Below are 25,084 nucleotides of genomic sequence, written 5' to 3'. Positions count from 1 at the left end.
AAAGAAACCTAGATTTTCAGATTGACGCCTTTGAAAATATTGTAGCATTAATTGTGCATCTCCTTTTTCGAGATCCTTTTGTCTTCTCGTTTGCAAATAATTCTGAATAGCTTGACCTGTTAAATTCATTTTGTCAACACCCCCAGCTTGATTTATCAATACTGACGCTACTTTACTTGGACGGACTCCAGAGTTATCCAGAAAATCAATAAGGTTTTTTTGGGCTTTAGTTTTTTTCCTTTTTGACCGTAAGATTTTTTGACTATTTGGAGATGCAAGTTCATGATTGTGCTCAGCAACAAGCCTACAAACAACCCATTTATCTTCTCCTTTCTTCTATAATATATAACAACGCTTTGCATCCCTCTCTGGTTTCGTCTTGTGTTTTATCACTTTCTAAATTTTTCTTTGAACGAAACCCTTGCTTTGAACAGACAAACTCTTGACCAATTATTAATTTATCTTTTCTTGATTTAGTCATACGACCACGATGCACACTAAAACCACTACGAAGAGCATAGTCAAGATAAAACTTAAAGGAATCATCAAGTGACTGAAACTTCTTACTTATGTAGGGGTCTTTAGAATTTTTTGCACCTTATCGGAAGCAGTTCCATCAACGCCACTTTCTCTAAGGAAACTTCAACTCCTATATTTTGTGCATCTACGTTTGAGTTTTTCATTAATCCTGCAAATGTGATTCTGCAAATTCACCTGCAAAGAAAATATTTACACTAATCAATACAAAACTAATAACTTAATAAGCGGGAAACCATTTACAAGTCATTTTTTTAAGAAAAGGTCCTTTTCCAGTTTGAAGATAACTTAAATAAAACTACTTATTGATTCTCAACATCAAACTTTTAGTAACCAGACAAATATTATATAATATATTTAAGATATAACAAGTTTTAAAAGTCTATAGTCTCATAATTATATCACAACATATTTAAGATTAAAAGTGGTAAGAGTAACTCCTTTTTTGTTAAAAAAGTTGCATAAGTTCACATAATTTAAAATGAATAGAGTATAATTTTTGTGAAAACTGATGGAGCGACACACAACACACTAAAGTGGCATGGTCGTCCAAGTAGTACAAATTAATTTATACCAGATACCGTATTAAAGAAAATTGAGAATCAGCAAAAGTCTAGTCAATTCTAACACCATGTTTAAGGAAGTGTTAAAGTAATCAAATAGAGAATGTTAAAACATAACATATTTAAGATCACAAATTTAGTAATTTTGTAATTTCACAGATATTATGACATGCATATAACCACAAGTTCCAACAAAACAAAATCTTTTTTTTTAAAATTTTGTATCAAGTTGTATAGATTCACATAAAATGAAATAAATTTAGTATATTAAAGAGTTAAAAAAAAATAACAACTTATAATGCATTTTGATTGTATTATGAGTTTCTAAAGATTAGTAGCAGTATGCACATTGAATATAAAATTAAGGGGGTTGTTGGTAAAAAGATACATAATGTAGGGATTAGTAATGCAATGATTAGTAATGCATAATTTAATAATGTAGAAATTATTTTTTATCAAGTGTTTGGTTCGTTGCTTCCCACCTAATCTTGTATAAAACTTTACAAAACACTTCTTATATGCTTGAGTTAGTATGAATTTCCTATTTCATGTAATTGAGTTAATATAAATAATTAATGGTTTATATAGTTTTTTGTAGCCTTCTAACTAGGTAGGAGAAAAATAATTGTATCACCATGTTTGCTTTTTTCTCACTTAAATTATTTGAGGATATAACTCTACAGAAATCTTCTTTACAATTATACCTTTGAATTCTTGTAGGATTTTCTATTTCATTTAACTAGTCCTAAAAAATACTACTCCCTCCATCTGGTATTGATTGTTATGGTTTCTATTATTAGAGTCAAACTAAAAAAACTTTGATTAACATTTTAAGATGTATTTTTTCATCATATTAATATGCAAAATATTGCAATTTATACTTTTCATATAGTTTTAGAATATGTAATGTTTTTATTTAATATGTTGAATTAAAGTGATCTAATTTAACTTCGAAAATTAGTCAATTTGACTTTCGAAAAGTGCAACATGACAAACAATACCTGACGGAGGGAGTAATATATATATATTTTTAAAAAAAAATTAGTAATAACTTTGAGATGTGATTTGACAATATGGAGAGTCTTGATAGCATGGCGTATTTTTTTTTTAATCAAATATACCTGAAACTTGACATAGATTTAAGACTACTAAAATTGTTCAAATACCCAAAGCTTTTTACAAAAAGAATAGTTCAAGTAGTCAATCGACAAACTACAATTAAAAAAAATACAAGCCAATATAGCAAATCAAACACGGAGAAAAAATTATGAGATCATGAAATCATCAAATTAGATTAAATGGATTTGGAGAATAAAAAGAACATTATAATTATTTCCATATAAATAAGAAAAGCACAGTAAATAATAAAAGAAATTTAGGAAAAAGAACGGAATATAAATGAGTAATTTAGATTTCTTATCCAAAGATTGCTAAACTTTTTTTCTTTTTTGGTTGAAAAGGATATTTATTTATTCATATATAATTCGCATCAATACAAGACCGGTGGCCGGAAGCATTACAAACAACTTGATTACTTGCTATATTACTTGCTAAATTACCAGCTAGAGTTAAGTTATCCGTTAATAAAGGCGGCATATCATGTCTAGCAAAAGTTGTTCCTTCCTTTTCCGCGTTCACTTGGTTGCTAACTACATTACTTGCTAAATTACCTGCTAGAGCTAAGCTATCCGTTAATAGAAGGGGCATATCATGCCTAGCAAAACCTGCTCCTTCCTTGTCCGCATTCATAGTCTTCGTGACAAACAAAGGTGGAGCTGTCCATTCCACAAAATTAATACCTTCGATTAGTCCTACTGCTTCCTTAGCTAGTTTATTGGCCACCTGGTTTTGCTCCTGCGGCTATGGCGGTCCCCAGTCTCTGGAGCAGCTGCCTGCATTCAAAAATTATATAAGTGTAACAATCATGACCTTTGTGAATCACCTCCACTAATTCTGTTGAGTCAGTTTCAATTTGTAGATTGGAGATATTCCGTCGAGCCGCCATTTTCAATCCTATTACTCGAATAACTCTTAATGGAGGGTGTTAACATTATTTATTCTTGTTGAGAATCCTGTTACCCAAGAGCCATTGTTGTCACGCATGACTCTTCCTGCTCCCCCATTTTTTGTAGAGTAGTTATAAGAGCCGTTTGTGTTGAGTTTGTATCCCGACTCCGGTGGTACCCACCTCTGTTTGCTCCTAGCATTACTACTCATACTTTCTTTAATACCCAAATGATAGAATTCTGTTATATTCTAGGTGTTTTGATGATCCTCACAAATGCGGGGACCTGGTTCCTGGCAGAGTGCTCTCGTCCAGATACAAATGGGGTACAGTCATAAAAGTTGTCATGTCAGGTGGTAGGTGAAAAATGCAGTATCCTACACCAATAAGAAGAGCGGACGAGATTGTATGTTTCAGTATCTCACAAATGCAGGGACCTGGTACCAGGCAGAGTTTCCTCCATCAGATACATAATTGGTTACAGCTGTAAAGCTGTCACGTCAGAGGTTGGTAAGGCGTCAGTGTACTACACCAATCAGAATGGAGGAGGGTGTTTGTCCAACGGATAATAACTCTTTATGTTTGATACTTTTAGCATGACAAACACCATATTATATTCATTCATCCAAAGAAGGAAGTCAGCCAGCAAGCCTTTTCAAGAACTCATATAGAAGTTTGCAAGGGACCTGGTTCCCGCAAGGAAGGGACCTGGTACCCGCAAGACTGCGACGTTAAAAGGACGAAAAGACAGCTGTTAGAAAGCTGTCATCTCTGATGCGGTAGGTGCACAACTTTTCCAACAGCAGGCCTTCAGCCAATGGGATGACTTCAACGAATTTGTGGGAATTTATATTATCTATTTCCAAAAAACACAAATTTAAGACTTGGCAAATTATACTTGAATTTTCTCTGAAAATTCACAAGCTTGAACAGAAGGCCATCTTCAAGGAAGAACATTGCTCAACTCAACAGAAGAACCTGATAGAGTAAATAAGAATCTTTGTTGTATTTAGAGCTTTGTGTCTATGTACTTACATTGTAATCTGTTCCTAATCTATAGAGGATTCAGATACTTGTTTTGGGTTTGTAAAAGTCTAAATCAGTTAAGGCTAACTGATTTAGTGGGCAACATTGGTTTGTTGCTTAGTCAAATTCTTAGTCATCTAGAGTTAGGTGGTATAGTGGGCGGTGTTGTATCCACTTAGGCTCTTCAAGTAATAGGTAGATTACTTGATCGTGAGATTAATAACTTTTTCTCACATTGATTGTAACCGGGTTTCTCTTTTGCTTGAGAAGATTAGTGAAGACGGTTGTAAATCATGTGCAACAGGTCGTGGTTTTACTTCTTTGAGCAAGGAGGTTTCCACGTAAACTGCTTGTGTTGTGTTCTTTGTATTGTTTAATCTTCCGCACTGTTCTTGCTGTGTCAAGGGACCTGGTCCGTTGACTGGTAGTGGTCATACATATTCCAAACAAGTGGTATCAGAGCAGGTTCTCTCTATCTGGTTAACACCAAGAGAGAAGTTCCTGCGAGAAATGGCGTCACTACTAAATAAGCAAAGAAATCAGTCTCCCACAAGACCTCCACTGTTTGATAGTAAGCTCTATAAATATTGGAAGATTCGAATGAGAGACTATCTCATGGCTGAGGACAGTGAAGTATGGGACGTCATATGTAAAGGTCCTTATGTGCCAACTATGGAGGTTAAAGATGGAGAGGTCACAAGAGTCATTCCCAAAACTAGAAAACAATTTAATGACTCTGACAGACTATTAGTCCAGAAAAATCATAAAGCAAGGAAGCTATTGATGTGTGGCCTTAGTATAAACGAATACGATCTGATTTCATCTTGTGAATCGGCCAAGGAAATTTGGGATCTGTTAAAAACAGCTTATGAGGGCACTGAGGAAATAAGAAAATCTAAGCTAGATCTCTTTTCTACTCAGTTTGAAGATTTCACCATGAATGATGGTGAACTCATTCATGAAGTGCGCACCAGATTCTTCAACATCACAGATGAGCTCATGTTCCTTGAAGAACCTGTTCCTATTGTCAAGACTGCAGAAGGTAAAGACAAAGAAGGGGACCAGGTCTGTCCCAAGATAAGCAGAAGAGAAGTCTTCTTCGGGGCAGTAAAAAGAGAAATGGCTGCATGGGAAAAATCCTCAAGTGATTCAGATGATTCTGAAAACACAGATAATGTTTTCATGGCAAAGTCAAACGAAGAAGATTCTGATGAAAAGGTAACTCTATCTTATTTCAAGCAAAACTTGAATACATTTTATACTAGTAAGTTGAGAAAACTGGCTATTGTATTACTTGATTTGATAAGTGAGATGACAGATGAGAAGGTTCTCATAAACAACAGCCTAGACATCTTTCAAGATGGAAAAATTACTTTACTTGCCCAAATATCTGATATTGAAAGTCAAATGGTTGTTCTAGAAGCAGAAAATCTAGAACTGAAGGAAAAGATAAAAGGGTCGACTACTACAATTTTTAAAGGAAAGAATGAGGTTAGCAGATTGCAGCTGGAGCTTGAGAATAAGCTGCACACTGCCGAAATGAAGACCAAAATTGCATTAGAAAGAAATCTTGAGTTAGAGAGGGACCTGGTCCGTGTAAAAGAGGAACTGGAAAAATCTCTCAAATGGACAAATTCCTCTAAGATTCTTACAAATCTGATCAGTCAAGACAACAACAGTAGAAGAGGGTTAGGCTGTGAAAAGATAAAATCCTTCTCCAATCCTCGAAGCAAAAATGTTCCTGATGCTGACAATCTGTTGTCTGAGAATTGTGGTCGAGATGGAAATCTTAAGAAAGATTGTCCAATTTTTAAAAAATTTGAAGGAAGTTCGTCAAATTATTCCAAACAGCGGAAAAGATCTAAAGAAAGGCATGTGAAGTTTGTCCGATCTGAAAATAATCAAGAAAAGAAAGAAAGGGGACCTGGTCTTCATGCTAAATTTGTCAGATCCGACAGTAATGTGGAAACGGAGCGCAAGGGACCTGGTCCTCGCTATCGTTTTAGCAAGAACACTTGACCCCTTGGACAGGAAGGTTTCTTGTTAAGCCGTTTGACAGTTATTGGGAACTCTGTTTGAAGTGGGTTCCTAAGTCTAACAAGTGATTGTGGTGCAGAAGAGAGGAAGCAGTCAGTGTTTGTTTATAAATAGCAGATGCTCAAAACACATGACAAAGAAGGTTACAAAACTTCCTCTCTCTTAAGACACTTCAAGGTGGAGGTGTGTCTTTTGGCGAATGGCAAGAAACGCTACACTATTGGTGTAGATTTGTGATGAATGAAATGAAGCTAAGCTCTTATCAGATAACTGTTTTGTCACAAACTTGCTCTCTCGGGCGATGATTTTGATAGAAAAGAGATGCAAGAACAAGTATATTGCTGATCTGTTTACTGCTCATTGTGATAGTCTCACTGAACTTAATGCTCAAGGTATGAATGCTGAGGTATGATTAAGGAGACGTGCTCATGAGTGTTGCTTTGCTGCACAAACCTGTGTCAGGGGACCTAGTCCAGTCTGCATAAAATAATATTTGCAAATGACAAAGGTTGTGATGATGATGTTAAGGAGAAGCAGATCAGACCTCCTTCAGGTGAAATATGCAGACTTTGAATCTTTCAAGAAACTTTCGACTGAAGTGATAAATGGTACATGTTTGTGACCAAAATGATGATAATGAGAAGTTTTATCTCAACATTGATAAAAGAATAATTGTGGTACACTCTTCCTCCAGCAAGGCTTATCAGGGGTATACTAGAAATGGTCATGTGTTTATTGATGAGTCTAGAAGACTTTAGAAGTTGCAAGGAAAGAAGTTCCTGAGATAGAAGAGTTGCTTCAGAATCAGAGAGATGGTTTAAATAGTGAGCTTGCTGAAGAACATCCTCTTCATGAATCCAACAATCTCAAAGAAGATGATGCAGATGATAAACCTGATGAGGGACCTGGTCCTCTAGACAGTTCTGAACAAAGATGATGCAGTTCAAACTGATAATGTGAATTTTGAAGGTGATAATGAAGAAGCTAATCAAGCTCAGTTTGAAAGAAGCAAACTCTGATAGTCGGTTCCTCAACAAGATGATCGGTTGTCCAAGTTGCTCCTCAACAATGTCTTCAAGAGAGGTAAAATTTTCAAAAACTCTTCTTTTTGAATTCAATATGCAAGGAACTGCTGATCATTCAGGTACATATTGATGATATCATCTTTGAGGCAATCTTTGAGGTGTTGTGTGAATATCTTATTTCTATTTCACTCATTGAAAGTGAGTGTTGAAATAAGCATAATGGAAGAATTAAGTTTCTTCTTAGAGCTACAGATTTAGCACACCTTGAAAGGTACCCTCGGTTGTCCAGAAAAGCACATTAATGAGCTATTCAAATGGCGTAAAATATTTGATGTTAAGACAATGATAAAGAGGGATAATGTCATCATGAAGCTTTGTAAGAAGGAAGATCAAGTGGATGACATATTCACTGAAGCTCTAAGCACGGACCAGTCGAATAATCTCATAGGAGCTTAGCTACAGAGAAAAAGATAGCACAACATTCAGGGGTCATTGATGTCTGATCAAAGAAAGAACCTGGTACTAGTTCAAAGAAGTTGCTGAAAGAGTTTCATATTTTGGATGTATAGACAATTCATACTTTCTTGGGCACTAACTAGAAGCTGGATGCTGATCAATCGGGTTCAAAGACTCTACTCATGTACAAAGGAAAATATTTTGAAGGCTACTGAGAAAATCTTAAGTCATCTAAAGAAGATAGAGGACCTGGTCCTATTCTGTCCATCGGGGGACTTTTTGATTTGTAGTACATGGTGTTGTTGATTATGCTAAGTATCAAGCTGATAGATTGAGTACCTCAAGAGTGGATTATGTTATGCGCTGATCTTTCACTCATGTGGAATTAAAAGGCAAGATTCAATTGCTCTTTCATCAACTGAGGTAATAAATGCAGCAAGTGAAGCTTGATGGGGTCAACTCTTGTGGATCAGAACATCTTGAAGCTTATAAAAATCTGGCTGAATTAATCAAGATGATGATGGAAATGCTAAAACCTTCTTGAATGGATCCTACCTGAAGCAATCAACTCTTTTAATGACTATGAAAAGGGAGCAGGTATCCTTGCTTTTCGGTTATGTATGTTTTAGCAAATTCAGTTTCATACCTTTTGTAGGTATACACACATGGAAAAGGGGATGAAGAAAAAGGGAGGTCAGGATAGATCTAGGCAATGACATTCAAACTACAGAGAGGGACCTGGTCCTTTCTCGAAGGTTAGCAATCTTAACATTGCAGTTTGAATTGTGCATGAGAACCATTGAAATTGCCACATGTCTGCCCTTCAAGAATCTGACCGTTGTCTCATCTTTTGAGTGCCAAAATGATACCTTATTTTTCTCTTTCTTTATATTCCATATTTCTTTCTATTTCCCCAGAAAAATTGAGTTGCCTTCCAAATATCAAGGTGCTTCAAAATTTTCTTTTCTCTTCTTTTCAAACACACTTCAAATTGTTAACCCCTTGATTCTTGCTGGAGAATTCTTTGATGAAAATGTTTTTAAGTGTGAAGAGGGATCTGGTCCTCCATGAAAAATGAAGAAGTGGAAAAGATGATGCTCAAAAAAAAGAGAAGTTGATATTCTGAGAACTCAAAGTTTTCTGAAGAGGAAAGTGTAAAAAAAAAAGAAAATCTTCTTGGTTCCTCAATTGTTGATCTATTCATCTCGGAGGCCTTGAGTTGTTTGTGTTACCAATCTTTTTGTTATGAAAAACTCAGGCTGGTGTTGGAAGCTATGACAGTTGCTCGTGTTAACTGGAATACTGAAATGGATTGTTTAATAGTCCAGCTTCTGAAACAACACTATCAGAGGGACCAGGTGCCAACAAAAAAAATAATAATAAAAATAGACAGCCCTGAAGGTTAAACATACAGGTTGGGCTGCACATCATGTTGTACGCTAAGAGAAGATTCTTGAAATCTTATGCTAGGGATATGCTCTACTAATTCTATTCTTTCAATCCCTTGCCTCTAAATCATCCCTTCTCTTCCTACCTCTCTATGCCAGTCCTCATTTATCTCTTGGGCATTGTTCTGGTTTTCATCTGTAATCATACATGCAATGCTTTGATGACTGATCTTTTGTTTATGGATGTTAAATGTCTTGTTTCTACTATTGTCTCATTACTTTATGCCTTCTTGCTCATGCTCTGTGTTGCCCAAGTGGCCATGAATTTGCAAGAACTATAATTCTGTCAACTTGGTTTACTGCTTTAACCCTTTTTTATGATGTCAAAAGGGGGAAAGTTGTTAAGGTAAGGTATGAGATCAATAGTGTTATAACTGCTTGAAGAAGACATGGTCACATCGATAAGAGGAATCAATGGTAGCTACTTGAAGAGATATGGTCATGCTGACAGGGGGAATAAATGCTTGCTACCTAACGAGGACCTGGTCCTGTCGATAGGGGGAAGAAGATGTTTGTCATCATCAAAAAGGGGGAAGATGATATGTTAATATTTTGATGATTTGACAAACTTTAGGGATGATTACTCCAGTTACCCCAAGAATTCTTTTTGATAGGGGGAACTGATGAATAAGTATGTCATCATCAAAAAGGAGGAAAATGCTATGTTGATATTTTGATGAGTTGACAAACTTCGAGATGATGAAACTCAAGTTACCCTAAGAATTCTTTTTGATAGGGGGAACTGGTGAATAAGTATGTTATCATCAAAAAGGGGGAAAATGTTAGTTCGAAGCTGAGTTAAGATGATAGCTCGAACTTGATATGAAGTTTTGATGATTTAACAAACTTATCGATCTAACAAGGAACCAAATCCTTGTTATTGGAACTGCTGACAATAAGATGAATGATAAACTCAGTGTGAGGTATATTTGTGTGCTATCATCAAAAAGGGGGAAAATGTTATATTCTAGGTGTTTTGATGATCCTCACAAATGCAGGGACCTGGTTCCTGGCAGAGTGCTCTCGTTCAGATACAAATGGGGTACAGTCATAAAAGCTGTCATGTCAGGTGGTAGGTGAAAAGTGCAGTATCCTACACCAATAAGAAGAGCGGACGAGATTGTATGTATCAGTATCTCACAAATGCAGGGACCTGGTACCAGGCAGAGTTTCCTCAATCAGATACATAATTGGTTACAGCTGTAAAGCTATCACGTCAGAGGTTGGTAAGGCGTCAGTGTACTACACCAATCAGAATGGAGGAGGGTGTTTGTCCAACGGATAATAACTCTTTATATTTGATACTTTTAGCATGACAAACACCATATTATATTCATTCATCCAAAGAAGGAAGTCAGCCAGCAAGCCTTTTCAAGAACTCATATAGAAGTTTTCAAGGGACCTGGTTCCCGCAAGGAAGGGACCTGGTACCCGCAAGACTGCGACGTGAAAAGGACGAAAAGACAGTTGTCATCTCTGATACGGTAGGTGCACAGCTTTTCCAACAGCAGGCCTTCAGCCAATGGGATGACTTCAACGAATTTGTGGGAATTTATATTATGTCTTTCCAAAAAACACAAATTTAAGACTTGGCAAATTAAACTTGGATTTTCTCTGAAAATTCACAAGCTTGAACAGAAGGCCATCTTCAAGGAAGAACATTGCTCAACTCAACAGAAGGACCTGATAGAGTAAAGAAGAATCTTTGTGTATTTAGAGCTTTGTGTCTATGTACTTACATTGTAAATCTGTTCCTAATCTATAAAGGATTCAGATACTTGTTTTGGGTTTGTAAAAGTCTAAATCAGTTAAGGCTAACTGATTTAGTGGGCAACATTGATTTGTTGCTTAGTCAAATTCTAAGTCATCTAGAGTTAGGTGGTTTAGTGGGCGATGTTGTATCCGCTTAGGCTCTTCAAGTAAGGTAGATTACTTGATTGTGAGATTAATAACTTTTTCTCACATTGATTGTAACCGGGTTTCGCTTTTGCTTGAGAAGATTAGTGAAGACGGTTGTAAATCCTGTGCAACAGGTCGTGGTTTTACTCACTTGAGCAAGGAGGTTTCCACGTAAACTGCTTGTGTTGTGTTCTTTATATTGTTTAATCTTCCGCACTGTTCTTGCTGTGTCAAGGGACCTGGTCCGTTGACTGGTAGTGGTCGTACATATTCCAACAAATTCCATGGTTTTATTTAGGGGGTAGAGATCTGGATGTCATCCTTTTTCCTATTATGGTAATTGTGGTTCCTATTCAACCATATGCTCCAGAGGAAAAAGGACTTACGAAATTCCAATCAATGTTGTCGTGGATGTTGAAATTTTTTATTTTCCTAATACTCATTATCGAGTTAGTCTCTCTATCCTCAAGTATGGGTTGTAGATATTGGATCAAGCCTAGCTTCTCCCATAACTGCTTAGCCTTAGGACATTTAATAAATATGTGTATCAGTCTCTTTTTCTCCACCATGGTCTAATGTTGATTCCAATTGAGTGAAGATGTTGACAAGTCGAGAGTTTCCCCTGATTGCATATCCGTAGGAAGAAATTAATTTTGTTCGGGCATTGGAGCTTCCAGATCCAATTGAATTCTCTACTGGACTGCTTTTTATTAATAATTTTCCCTTTATGTTGTGGTAAACAGAGGAGGTAATGAATGTCCCATTTGCAGTTATCGACCAAATTGGTTTATCTGTCGGATTTGCTATATTTGGGATGTTAATTTGAGTGATCTTGTGGATAATGGTTTGAGGTATAGGGTATGTTATATTTCCAGCTTCCACTGTCAACTTATGATGACAATTTTTACTAGTCTCTCGGATTCCTCAAACGGAAGGGGGCCACTAAGGTCTCGTAGGGTTGGGGAGTCTCCCTTTTATAGGGATAAAATAAGACGAATAAAATAAAATAAATAAGCAATGTTTCTCTTGACTAAATTTTAATGAAAAGACTATTCTGAGTATTATATGCCGCCTATTAAATGAGTCCTAAAAGTTATATATCCTCCTTTTTAAATAGTTTATTTTCATTTTTAGTATGTTTAAACAAAATGACTTATTTCCCTTTTTGTTAATATTTTTTCACGCAGCATGTTTAAAACCAGAAGATTAAAAGACAATTTTATACGTTTGACTTATAACATTAATTTAAGATCAAAGAATCAAAAGTTTTCTATATTTTCTTAAACTCCGCAGCAAAATCAAACTAGATCACTTTTTTTGAAACGGAAGAAGTAATATGATAATAATAACTTCTATTGTATTTAACCTTTTCTCTCTACTGGTCAATATTTGTTTCGGTAAAGATAAGGTGAAGGTGTTTCCATTGGTCAAATTATGCAGTTTCAAAGTGGCATGTCAATTATTCATGAGCATTGAAGACCATAATGATGTTGAAAAGCTTTTTTTACAGTTCAACATTTTCTTGAAAGGACTCTATGCCATCCCTCTAAATTTACCTGGTACAACATTTTGTAAGGCAATAAGAGCTACAAATGTTATTAGGAAACAATTATTACAAGTCGTAAAGAAAAGAAGAGGAGCCTTGGAACAAAAAACAGCTTCACCTTCACAAGACATTTTGTCTCATTTGTTGTCATTTCCTGATGAAAATGGAAAGTATATGTCTGAACTACTTATTGCTAATAACATATTGTTGCTGCTCTTTACTGGCCATGACACTTCATCTGTCACTCTAACTTTACTCATCAAGACTCTTGCAGAGCACCCTCAAGTTTATCAAAACATTCTGCAAGGTCAGTATGTTAAATTATTCTTTCTTTTATATATATTTTTCTTCTCTGAATTATGGGATTTGCTTAGTTAGCCATATGTGTGACACTTGATTATTTTGATCTTAACAGTTGACCCTTTAATTAAGAAGATCACAACATGCTTTTATCTAGTCATATTTACTTTTTATAAGGCATAATATATAGACATGCTATTTAATTTGGCCTCATTTATTATATATGTTTTCCAATTTTGAGTTTGCACAAGTAGAAATACACATCCTTAATGACAATTAACGTCATATGTGGTGTCCTATGTGTATTATGTCATGTAGGATGCATGTGTCTAGTTATTTAACTTTATACAAGTTTAAGTGCTGACTTGTACACACCTTAAGTTGAAAGACATAAATGTCAACTGAATCCAAATTAAATAACATACTAATATGTATTGTCCATCTTTTATTAATTATTTGGTGACAAAGCAGAGCATATTGAGATAGTATCATCAAAGAAAGAAGGGGAATTTTAAAATTGGGATGATATACAGAAGATGAAGTATTCTTGGAATGTCATATCTGAAGTTATGAGAATTACACCGCCTATATTGGGGGCTTATCGAGAAGCAATTGTGGATATAAATTATGAAGGTTATGATATCCCTAAAGGGTGGAAGGTAGGTACATTTACTCTATCTATGAATATCATGCTTTAATTTCATACAACACTTGCCAAGTTGCAGCATTAGCTTTCCAACTATATTCATAAAGAATAGTTACTTTAACTCATTTATGTTGGAACAGCTTTACTGGAATACTGGTTTAACAAGTTTGGATCCAGAGATTTTCCCGAATTCACGGAGGTTGGAACCATCAAGACTTGAAGAAGATGGACCTGCACCATATACATACATTACATTTGGGGGTGGACCTCGAATTTGTCTAGGAAAAGAGTTTGCTCGCCTTGAGATGCTCGTCTTTCTGCACATCTTAATCAGGAAATTTACTTGGAAATTACTTGTTCCAAATGAAAAATTTATATATGATCCAATGCCTACCCCCCTTCAAGGACTTCCCATTAGCCTTCAACCTCACAATTACTGACATTCTTATTGTTTTTTTTCTTTATCTAGAGACATTAAAAAAAAAAAACTTTGGCATTTGATTTTGATGCTGTGTAGAAATTATTATGAACTGGAAATATGAGCAATGTTGTTGGTTGAGATGTTAAAAAGCCTCTAAGCTTTTGTTGATCCACCAGTGGGAGAATTGAAAGAGTAATGACTATTGATTGAGTCATTCATTACAATTAACTCATAAAAATAGAAGAAAAAGGGGAATGACTTATGCCAATCTCTACATATATGTAATATGTTTGTGTGGTAATAGAGCTTCACTTGGTAAACAAAGATTTTGCAGTTTTGGTCACATTTTCCTCTGTAAAACCATACTTGTTGAATACTTCTGAATATGGTCCGCTAGAACCAAAGTCATCGATCCCCATCACGATGCCTTCATCTCCGACATACTCCTTCCACCCTAAGGGTGACCCTGCCTCCACGCTAACACGTTTCGATACACTTGATGGTAACACACACTCCTTGTAATCCCTTGGCTGCCTATCGAAAAGTCTCCAACACACGAGTGAAACCACTCTTACTCTCGTCCCTTCTTTTCTAAGCACGTTTGCGCTGGCTTCGCACAAACACAGCTCTGATCCAGTGCCAATCAATATGATCTCCGGAAGCTCCTTCTCAGAGTTGTCACTAACAATATAACCGCCTTTCCCTACTGCATCAGCCAATGTTCCTTCCACATTCGCTGCCACCTTTTGCCTCGATAATGCAACAAGGCTAGGTACACTTCGGTTTTCAATGGCCACCTTATAGGCTCCAGCTGTCTCTTTGCCATCAGCAGGTCGGAAGAGCAGCAAGTGGGGAATCGCTCGAAGACCAGCAAGGTGTTCAATTGGTTGATGGGTTGGTCCATCCTCACCTATTCCGACCGAGTCGTGGGTCAAAATGTAGATAACTCCAGCATGGCTAAGAGCAGACAATCTGACAGAGTTCTTCATGTAATCTGAGAAAACAAGGAAAGTTGCTGCAAATGGTATCAGCCCTCCACCGTGCAACGCAAGTCCATTGGAAATTCCAGCCATTGCATGTTCCCGGACTCCATACCTAATGTTTCGCCCCCACGGGGAATCGGGCTGCTTGAAGTCTCCCAAATTATGGAGATAGGCTTGATTTGAGCTGGCAAGGTCTGCACTACCCCCAATTAGTCCTGGAAGAACTTCAGCGAGTGCATTCAAGCACTTCCCTGAATATCCTCTAGTTGAATCCACTGGATCAGACATTGAGCATTTCTGTTGTTGATAATGTACTCAAATGTTAGATAAAATATTCTGGCTGATCAAGAAAAGTAAATAACTATGGATGGTGAACCTTATATGTCATAAAATAAGTTTTAAACGACAATCACAAACATCTGATGTTCAAGGGCTAAAAATATTTAACACAACACATATAATTTGGGTCCAAGTTCGTGAAATTACTCGGAACAATGGATCACTAAATGACACGGAAGAGTTTGACGGCTCCCATATCCTGATTTCATTAATATACAAGTTGACCTGCAGGTATATAGTTCCTTCTTAATAGAAAATGTATTTGTCTTCTTTGAGAATGCAATCACACCATATTTAAGATGAATTAATTTCTAACAGGTATGAAACTAGATGGATGCGATTTTACCGGTAATGAGCTTTCCCAGCCAGGAATCATCCCATCAGCAAGAAGAAGCTTGAATTCTGCGGCTTCCTCAGGGTATTTATTTTGGTAATAATTAAGTTTAGAGTGCCACTCTTGCTCCAACCTTCCACCTAGATTTGTTTGTGCTTGCATTTCCCTGATAAATTAAAAAAGGTATGATACATGTATTGGACCCTAAATTTTGCTTCAAATTTTATCTTTGACCTCCAACTTTCATAATGCACAAACATGTACTTTAACTATCAAACTTTTAAATAAATAAACACATGAGTCCTACATGGCACAATACACGTAAGACACCCCGTAGGACAAAAAATGACATGTAGGATGACATGTAGGACATGTGTGTCTATTTGTTCAACTTTATACAAGTTTAAGTGTTTATTTGTGCAGACCCAAAGTTGAAGAGCATAAATGTAATTCGAAGCCAAGTTAAGGGCTATATTTATGTTTATGACATTAAAAAATGCACCTATTATCTTACAACATAATCTTCCTCGTCTTGTACGGTGCATAAAAGTTATTACCTGTAAACCATAGGAATGACGTGGAAAGGTTCTCTATCTTCCCATTTAACTTTCTGTTTCATTTGCTTTACATCGTCATCATCAAAGGTTCCATGGTGAGCCTTTGATGTCCCTTCCTTTTTTGACAATTTCCCTATTATCGTTTTCACCTGAAAATAGAAAGTTCAGTAGGCAGTGCACTACCGCACCAGGAATAGTTGGAAACTTGGAAGGTAGTCTAAAACTTATAAAATGAACTCAGTATGACATATCTACTGTGTTCTAGGCGCAATACTGAGTCTGCATACCCGGATAAAAGTTGGTTTTCTGGTCTCACAGTGTGCAGAGATCAATGCATTCTTGAACGCGTCTAAATTTCCTTGAGAGTTATCTATAGTGATAGTGTTCCATCCTAGAGCTTCAAATCGTGCCGATGTGTCTTCTGAAAGTGCAAGGTCAGTGCTACCATCGATAGTATTATGGTTATCGTCATATATCAATGTAAGCTTGTGCAGCTTCCAATGTGCAGCTAGGGATGCAGCCTCATTTGATATGCCTTCCATAGAACAGCCATCACCCATGATGCAATACCTGAAGAAAATATATCTGAGTGAAATGCTGTTTGGTTCATCCACAAAATAAAGAGGATAAGTCAGCCTATTTACGTTCTGTGATCAACAACAGCAACATCAGGCTTATTATATCTTGCACCTAAGTTAGCTTCTGCTAAAGCAAGGCCAACTGCATTCGCAACACCTTGTCCCAAAGGGCCTGTAGTGTAACACAAAAATTGGGAATTCAATATACCATGCTGATCATGTTTTGCTGAGAAAACAATAATATAGTTGTATCCTACAATAAAAAATCCAACACAATTCATATCAAGTTACGTAAGACTCTTTATAAAACTTTCAACAAATGTTCCTTGTTATCCAAGAGGTTTTTAGTTTAGTGACATTATATTCATACAAAAAATTTAAAATCGGAAGTACTCCTGTAATTATCAATGATAATGAAATATACAGCTGGAGATAAAAGAGATTACCTTTATACAAAACCAAGGATATTAGCACAAAATAAAACAGATATCATGCACTTCATTTTATATATCACCTAGTTAGTTGGCATCTATAACTTTTACGATTGATTGAAGCTAAGATCATACAGTTGTAAAAGACTGTATTTAACCAAAGACATGAAGGATCTTCGATTTAAATTAGTAAGCATAGAAGTTGTCCGGTGAATCCAATATTTACACATTTTCTTGAAGGCTATATATTACCCATATTTAAAAATCAGTTACCCATCTGCTTGTTACTGGAGGGCGGCTTTTGGGTAGATACTTAAAATTTTTATATATTTTGTCAGCACTAGCCACAGTTAAGGAGGACATTTTCAATATGAGTTCCTGCAGAGGGCTTTTTCGACCATCTTTTCACAAATATATAAGAGAATTTCTTACCAGCGAGATAAAATTATGATCATGAGATTATACCAAATTGAAAATATAGCTCAAACATGTCATCATGTGACCCGGACATAAAAAGGACGAAAGCGAATTGGCATTTAGTTATACCGGTTGTGACTTCGATGCCCTGTGTCACTACATTCTCTGGATGCCCAGGTGTCCGGCTTCCAAGCTTACATAAGCATTTAAGGTCTTCAATCTGAAAGACTCAATAATTCACTTAAAATTTTGATGGTAACTGTTTACATGTACAAAGCAGAACACTCAAATTCAAGTGATAATTACCATCGAACCGTCTATCTATATAAGGAAAATAAAAAGATATGCAGCAACATCTCTCTGTTTCCCGTAACGTCTATTTTATCAGCTGACAACAACATTAAATAAAAAGTGATCTTTGAGGCAATTAATTAACGATAATAGTTTAATTTCGGCTATATATTTTTTTGAGAGGCAATACTTGTGAAAATTACATTTAAGCACTCTGTGTAAATGTCCCTAAAGCCGATCTCGACATTGGATCCAATGACAATTAACTAATGACGATTTTAAGCACTCTTTGTTTGATATGCATATTTATTGCCGTTAAAAGTTATTTTTATTGTAGCGAAGGTAAACCTCACATCAACACACTATTATTTCTTCAGTATTAAGGATCTAAATTAAGCCTAATATTTCAGGAAATGATCTGAAATGTCACAGGGTGCCCTGTTCCTGCGTTGAATTACTGGATTCGTTTATTTGCTATTCTATTTCTATAGATTTGTACTTAGCTTATTTGTTATTTTGTTGTTTTTTTAAGGTGGTCGTTATCTTTAAATTTCGTGTCCTATTTGAGTTGAGCGCAATTACTTTACATTATCACAATTTAGGTAGACCAGCCATGTCCTCACATGGCAAGTGATACAATTCAATGTTTGGGTTTACCAGGAGATAATATTCATGAGATCACTTGTTATAACTAACCGTGGCGGAGCGAAGATTTTTGAGTTAGTAGTTTAAAATATGAAAAAATAAACCCACGAAGAAGCCAGGGGATTCAACATATGCTATGCATAAAAAGCAATAACAATTCTAATCACATATAAACAATATATAATTTTTGGCTGAAGAGGGCCCTGGTTATATGATTGGAAATTTTTCTTGTTTCAGAGAAATATTGAGCAAACATAAATAAATTATATATACCTGAACAGAACGGAAAGAAGCAAGATGAAGGCAAACATACTGAAGAAGGCATCCATGTCCAGCACTCAAAACAAACCTATCTCTATTAAACCACTTCGGACTTGTTGAATTATACCTCATGGCGTGTCTATACAAGAAATATGCAACCTCAGCCATCCCAAGAGCCATTCCAGCATGCCCTGCCTTTGCATGTTGCACTGAGTCTACTATCAACATTCTAACATTATCTATACACCTCTTGTCAACCAATTCTTGCAATTTTTCATCATCATTCAAGTTTTGATTAGAAATCTCTAAAGGGTATGCTCTTTTAACTTCTTCCTGCCAGGAAAGCTTGTAATCTTTATCTTTGAATAGACTAGGTCTAGATTGGTCAAAAAGTGGAGAAGTGGTACTACTATTGTTTGTTTTTAGACATACGATGTTAGACTTCAGGGCCGGTTTCTTGGTAAGGTAATCATATCGATAATTATTGGTTTGGATGTGAAATAAAGGAGGAAATGGCTTTACAATAAAATTAGAGATAGCCATTCTTCTATAATTTGGGAGCGCAAGGGAGAAATGGATATACGACAGAATAAAAAAAATATGTGAGTGATGTGCTGCTTATTCAAGTTTTTGTGTTTGAATTTGGATTAAACACGTAAAGGGCCAACACAGCTGGGAGTGACATGTAGCTATTGCTCACCTCAACAACTATAATATTCTCCTAAGTTTTAAATACCTGAGGTTCGAGGGGTGTTCATTTATTAAGAATATTTTAACGATGTAATTTAAGTTAGTGTATAGCGTAATGACATTTTTTTGCCAAATACTGTTCGAGTTTTCTCTTATTGTTTATTTTTTATTTTTAACAACAATGTCATTTATATATAGCACAATTAATGAAATATTTCATTAAAATAAATTATTATGTAAATGATTTTAAAAATATACTATATTTCTTTAAAATATTAAAATTAAAATAAACATATTTCATAATAACATGACATGTTGAAGATAATTTGTTATTGTGGGTCATGTTCTATCCTTAATATTTAACTCTTAGTAATGACTTCCTATTAAACTCTATCCATTTATGGAAGCTAATTGGATGTGTTATAAAATTATAACTATGAATCACCATTAAAGGCTAAAATGTTATTTACAGTAATAACATTAAAGATTTTATTTTGATATTAAAACATGACTCGCAATTACAGCACATTGCTAAAGTCTTTTTCTTAACTAACCACGAATAATTATAAAAATAATAATTAACAAACTACAATTTTATCCTTGCATATTACGACATGTTGACTAACTTAATTAAATCACACACGTTAATTTTTGTGAATGTTGAAACAATGGATCACACAAGAAGAAGGTTAGCAGAAAATTGTTTGGAATGTGTTGAACATTCGTATATACATTAATTTTTATATTCTATAGTGGTTCAATTGGAACAATTAAGAGAAAGAGACTTCAGCAGTGTATCATTATTCTAAGACGCATTTTAATGTCAAAATGTAATTATTAGTAATATTTTTGTAAATCGAATCAGGATAGCATCAACTATAACTCACCAGTAGGCAAGTTAACCCGTAATCTGAAATGACAAGTAATAAATATAAATACAAAACCAAAGAGGGAGCAACAATTTAACTACAGAAACAGAAAAATAAATGGAAGCAAACCAAAATATATATACACAGTAAAATCTAATCCAGAACTTGAAAGTCACAAGTACTGAGCTACTAAATTAAGGAGTACAAGTCCCGAAAGTTTACAAAAACTTATCTCAAAATACAACAAGACGACTCATCAAAATATAGATAGAGGTAAAGTTTGAAATGCTCAACCGTGCCTCCGAATCAGACAATTGTGGGCTCGATATTAGCATCAATAACTAGTGCTCGGACCTGCATCACAAAATAGATGCAGAGTATAACATGTGTACCAAAATAACAAGTATTCATTAGGCATCATAGGCCGACTGTAACACCTCTGATTTAAAAAATATAAAAAATTGTAGATTTTTTGGTGTCAGAACCAACGGAACCACATAAGACTCGTTAACCAGTAAGTCCAAGATTTTAAAAGTGTCAAGTCCTAGTACTTTTATACGGTTCAGGACGGTGTGTCATCCAATGGACAAGTAGTAAATAGGTCTCGTAGGTGAGTCTTAGACTTAGTGGGATTCTATGAAATTTCAGTTAGACTCTCAGAGGCCATATGCGACTGTAGGTTGACCGACTGACCGTACATGGGTCCCATCAGTAAAGGGTCAAGTAACAAGTTTTTGAACCCATCGACAGTCGACTAGGATAGTCCGTAGGCTCACCTGTGGAAAATACGTCCCCACCGTTGATTGAGGTCGGCAGTTATTCTTAGAAGGACTTTTAGGTCTTTTCCTAAATTATTAACCCAATAATATGTTGTTTTACCCTTTACCCCAGGCCCTATATATGTATTCTTACCCCCAAATTAACTAATTCAATCAATTCACCTAAAAATTCTAAATATTAATCAAGTTCATCCTTTCAAATAATTTTCTCTCTCAGAACAACACAACAAAAAAAAGTGTTTAGCGACAAATATTAGTGATAAAATCAATTTCGTCACTATATAACAATTGATTCGCAACGAAGTAGCCATTTCGTTGCAAATATTACAAATAATTTTTTGAGTTATAATGTAGCTACAGATTGGCGGCGGAATATGTTTTTTGTCACGAAATAATAGCGGAACACTTTGTCGCCTAAATTTTCGCTACGAATTTTTCAACAGAGTAGGTGTTCCAAAGTTGTTAATATTTTGGATGGAATTAGTGATGGAAAAACGTTGCTAAAATTATAAATATATTTTTATGGAATATATATTATTTCCGTCACTAAAATTTAATGTAAATAATTATATTTATTTAGTAGCGACGGATGTCATAATCCGCCGCTAAGTTTGTTACAGTTTTATAACCAAGACATTAGTTCATAGAAAACAAAAAAAAATAAAAAATAAAATTACTGTCCCTAAAAAATAGGGTTTTCTCTTGGTGAAAGCTCCCAACAGCAGCAGCAACTCATTGAGAGCTCTTGGTGAAAGCTCTATCAGGTAAAATTTCTCCTTTCGATTGCTCCCGTCTCAGGTGAATTTGCTCACGTTTCAGATCAAAGGTGAAATTGCTCCCATCTTTTTCATCCTTAGGTGAAAGGTGAGTTTCTTCCTTTGGTAATTTCTCTTTTTTCATCTGTTCGGTGAGCTTCTAGTGCAGTGAAGAGGAGGGCTTTGACTTCTATTTGGTGAAAAACAACTGGGGGAACGGGATGGGTTTATCATGGATATGCTAAAATTAAACGTAGTGCACTCACTTGCTTCTACTTTGCTCTAATTTCTGATTTTGAATATTTTTCAGATTTCTTTTAGTATCTAACCTTGCTTTCTTCTGCTTTGCTCGATGAAATTCTCGAAATCTAGAAATAATAGTGACAAGAAGTATCAAAGCTTGTCACTGTTTGGTCGCTGCCCGGAGAAAGGTAACGTTTCCTCCAGAATATTCTCCTCGTCTTCTTCTATTCACGATATGCCTCGCTATTCTGTTGTTTGTAGATAAGAACTGATGACTTCAATTTTCTATACATGTGTCCTTATTGTATTTCCTTGATTTATTATTGTGGAAGTTGGCTTTTGTCGTTTAGTATTTATACTGTCGCTTATATGTTCCTTTTTGTTTGAATCCATTTTTGGTGACTCTTCTTCGCTATGTCATAGAATCTCTGTTCTTCGTTTTCATTGTCTGTAAGCGTAGGTTTTACCATCAGTTTTGCTAATGTTAATGATGCTTTCTTTTCAAAATATGGATAGAATCGTAAGTTAACTAAGGTAAAGGTTGTTTGTGTTCTTTTTTGTTGATGTAGAGTAGCTTGTTTTCAAATCTCCTGATCATTCTACGAATTGAATTTATGTTTCCATCTGCCAAAAATTTATTGGATAGCTACTAGTTATCCTTTCGTTCCTTAAACTCATCTCTTGTTCATTTATTGTACCTAATAGCTATTAAGCAATTAAGTATACAATATAGCAACTTCTTTTTAGATTCGGCAAAATAGCTTGAAGAGCATTTTAGTATCTTATTTAGTTAGCATTAGTTTAGCTTCTTCTTGTTCTATCTTATGTTTCCAAGTTTTATAATTACTGTGTATAGGTAATTCTCGGTGTACATGTTTATAATCTGCACCATTTGTTTAAAAATAACTATCTATAATAACTTCTGCACATACTCTTCAACTTGGTATCCACCTTTACATTCTTATATTTTATTTGACCAGTTAAATTCTTAGTTTTTCATTTGAATGAACTAAGTATCTTTGATTTTTAATATATTTTTTTCATTGTTGCATCGGTTTAGCATTTTAGATGTATAAAATTTTGTCTGCTTTGATTTGATAATACAACTACTAATATTTTTTGTGCAATTCTCACGGGACAAGTCTTTCACCCTAGAGACCTTGCTTCTCTACTTTGTGGTAATTTCTCTTTCTTCATATGTTTTATTTAGTAGGTAGGAGTTCCTTTTAGCTTTTGAAATTGTTACCATGATTTTCTTGGTAGGTAGGAGTTCCTTTTAGCTTTTGAAATTGTCACCATGATTTTTGTAAACAGTTTCTGTTGATGAAAACACTCTTAAATGATCCAAATGGAGATATAATTGAAATGGATGAACCTATTGATAATGGATTATTGCAAGAGAATCATGAAATTCATATAGAATCCACAGAAGAAGAGTATGAAACTAAGGAAACTGAGGAGCATGGGGATGAGGATGAGGATGAAGAGTTTGAAGAAGACAGTGACTAGTGCTTGATCATTTGCTATTGTATTTTCCCTATAGTTTTTTTTTCTGATTTTAAATCGACGATAATCAGTTGTAGTGTATGCATTTCAATTTAGGATTTTTAAAAGAAACAACTCTTGGGTTTGAACTATGTGTGTTCTGTTTCTTATATCAATTCCTAATTAAATATTTGGGAGACTTATTGTTATGTATGAGCTCAATAGACAATGCTTGATAATAAAACTGTTGTTGGGACTCATACTGGTGGCTCTATTTCAATTGGAGAAAATCGCAAGAAACTTGTGAGTATATATATTTTACAAACTCTATAACTAACATCTTCTATTGTATGATATGCATAACATGATTTCTTTTTTATAGACTATTGAAAAAGGTCGACATCGAACACTAAGTGAGTACATCTGCACGTTCATACACATGGAAATGATGGAAAATCATTTGTTGGTGAGAAACTAGAAATATCCATGTAAGTCTAAAGTTGGAGGTGTTCGGTTCTTCCCAATTGTAGTTTATTGTGCAAATTAGTCTTGTTTTAAAGTGTATTTGTTGCTGCTGTTTGGTATAATTCTAAGATGTTTTGAGACTTTTCAATACAATTTTAGTGTCGTTTTGATGCGATTCTTGTGTCGTTTTAGAGAGAAACTATTCCTATTGTTTTAGTGTAATTCGATTGTTGTTTTGAGGCTTTTCTGGTGCAATTTTAGTGTTGTTTTGGTGTGATTCTAGTGTTGTTTTACTGTGACTCTAGTGCAGTTGTTTTTGATGCAACTCTAGTCCTATTTTAGTGAATATGTTGTTGCTGTTTCAGTGTAATTCAGGGATTGTGTGAGTAGAAGAATGACATGGATTTTGATAAGTTGGTATGCATGTCTTCTCATCCTCAGGACCTAGCACTGAGTTGATATCCAAAATAGTCTAAGAGGTTGACATACTCTTATATCCCGCATTCTACTAAGGAACTGTACTTTTTCAATATGTTACTGAAGCCTTAATATGGGGTGTCCTATCACCAAGAAAAAAAATAAAACATACATAAGCTCATGTAACCTTGATCAAGTACTCTCCCATACATCATACAAGCTTGAAAGAACTATTACCAGACTCGGGTTGGCTTCCGAGAGTCACTCCTCTGCATCTCATACTCCTGACATCCATTGCAGGTTCACAAGGCTATGGATTTCTCCCCACATAAAGTATGACGAATATCCCTATAGGTCGGTCACGGATGAACTTAGTGAGTGTTAGGTTGGGGTGTAGGGGAGGGGGATTTCTCTGAACAATTACTTGTCATTTTTTGTGTGGTACATGTCCCAATTAGCATATAAGCTTGTGTATTTTTCTGCATTTTCCTTTAAAATTTGGTTTGTACCCTATATTTAATGCTTTCTCATTTTCTCTACTTCTTATAGGAAAAGTATGAAGAAATATTATGAGAAAAAACGTTGTCTCAAAGTGATATTGATCAATGTGAAACATATTACCAAGCTGCGGGGGTG

General features: G+C 35.3%; 1 protein-coding gene and 1 pseudogene across 1 annotated transcript; one reads left to right on the top strand and one right to left on the bottom strand.

Moving 5' to 3' along the window:
- Nucleotides 1-12,415: 12,415 nt before the first annotated feature.
- Nucleotides 12,416-14,058, top strand: LOC107029072 (beta-amyrin 28-monooxygenase). The gene is made up of 3 exons (XM_015230377.2): nucleotides 12,416-12,849; nucleotides 13,314-13,501; nucleotides 13,629-14,058. The coding sequence occupies exons 2-3, from the start codon at nucleotides 13,379-13,381 to the stop codon at nucleotides 13,926-13,928; spliced, it is 423 nt and encodes a 140-aa protein (XP_015085863.1). The 5' UTR covers nucleotides 12,416-12,849; nucleotides 13,314-13,378; the 3' UTR covers nucleotides 13,929-14,058.
- A 75-nt stretch (nucleotides 14,059-14,133) lies between these two features.
- Nucleotides 14,134-19,288, bottom strand: LOC107029064 (annotated as a pseudogene).
- Between the last annotated feature and the right edge of the window lie 5,796 nt (nucleotides 19,289-25,084).

The sequence above is a fragment of the Solanum pennellii genome, chromosome 1 (genome assembly GCF_001406875.1).
Source record: "Solanum pennellii chromosome 1, SPENNV200".
NCBI lineage: Eukaryota > Viridiplantae > Streptophyta > Magnoliopsida > Solanales > Solanaceae > Solanum > Solanum pennellii.
This window is presented reverse-complemented; position numbering and strand designations above follow the sequence as displayed.

Excerpts from the sequence above, each read along its gene's own strand:
- LOC107029072 (XM_015230377.2), top strand. The coding sequence starts at position 13,379 with ATGAAGTATTCTTGGAATGTCATATCTGAAGTTATGAGAATTACACCG. Across the intron at positions 13,502-13,628 it reads ATATCCCTAAAGGGTGGAAG|CTTTACTGGAATACTGGTTT; the intron begins GTAGGTACATTT and ends ATGTTGGAACAG.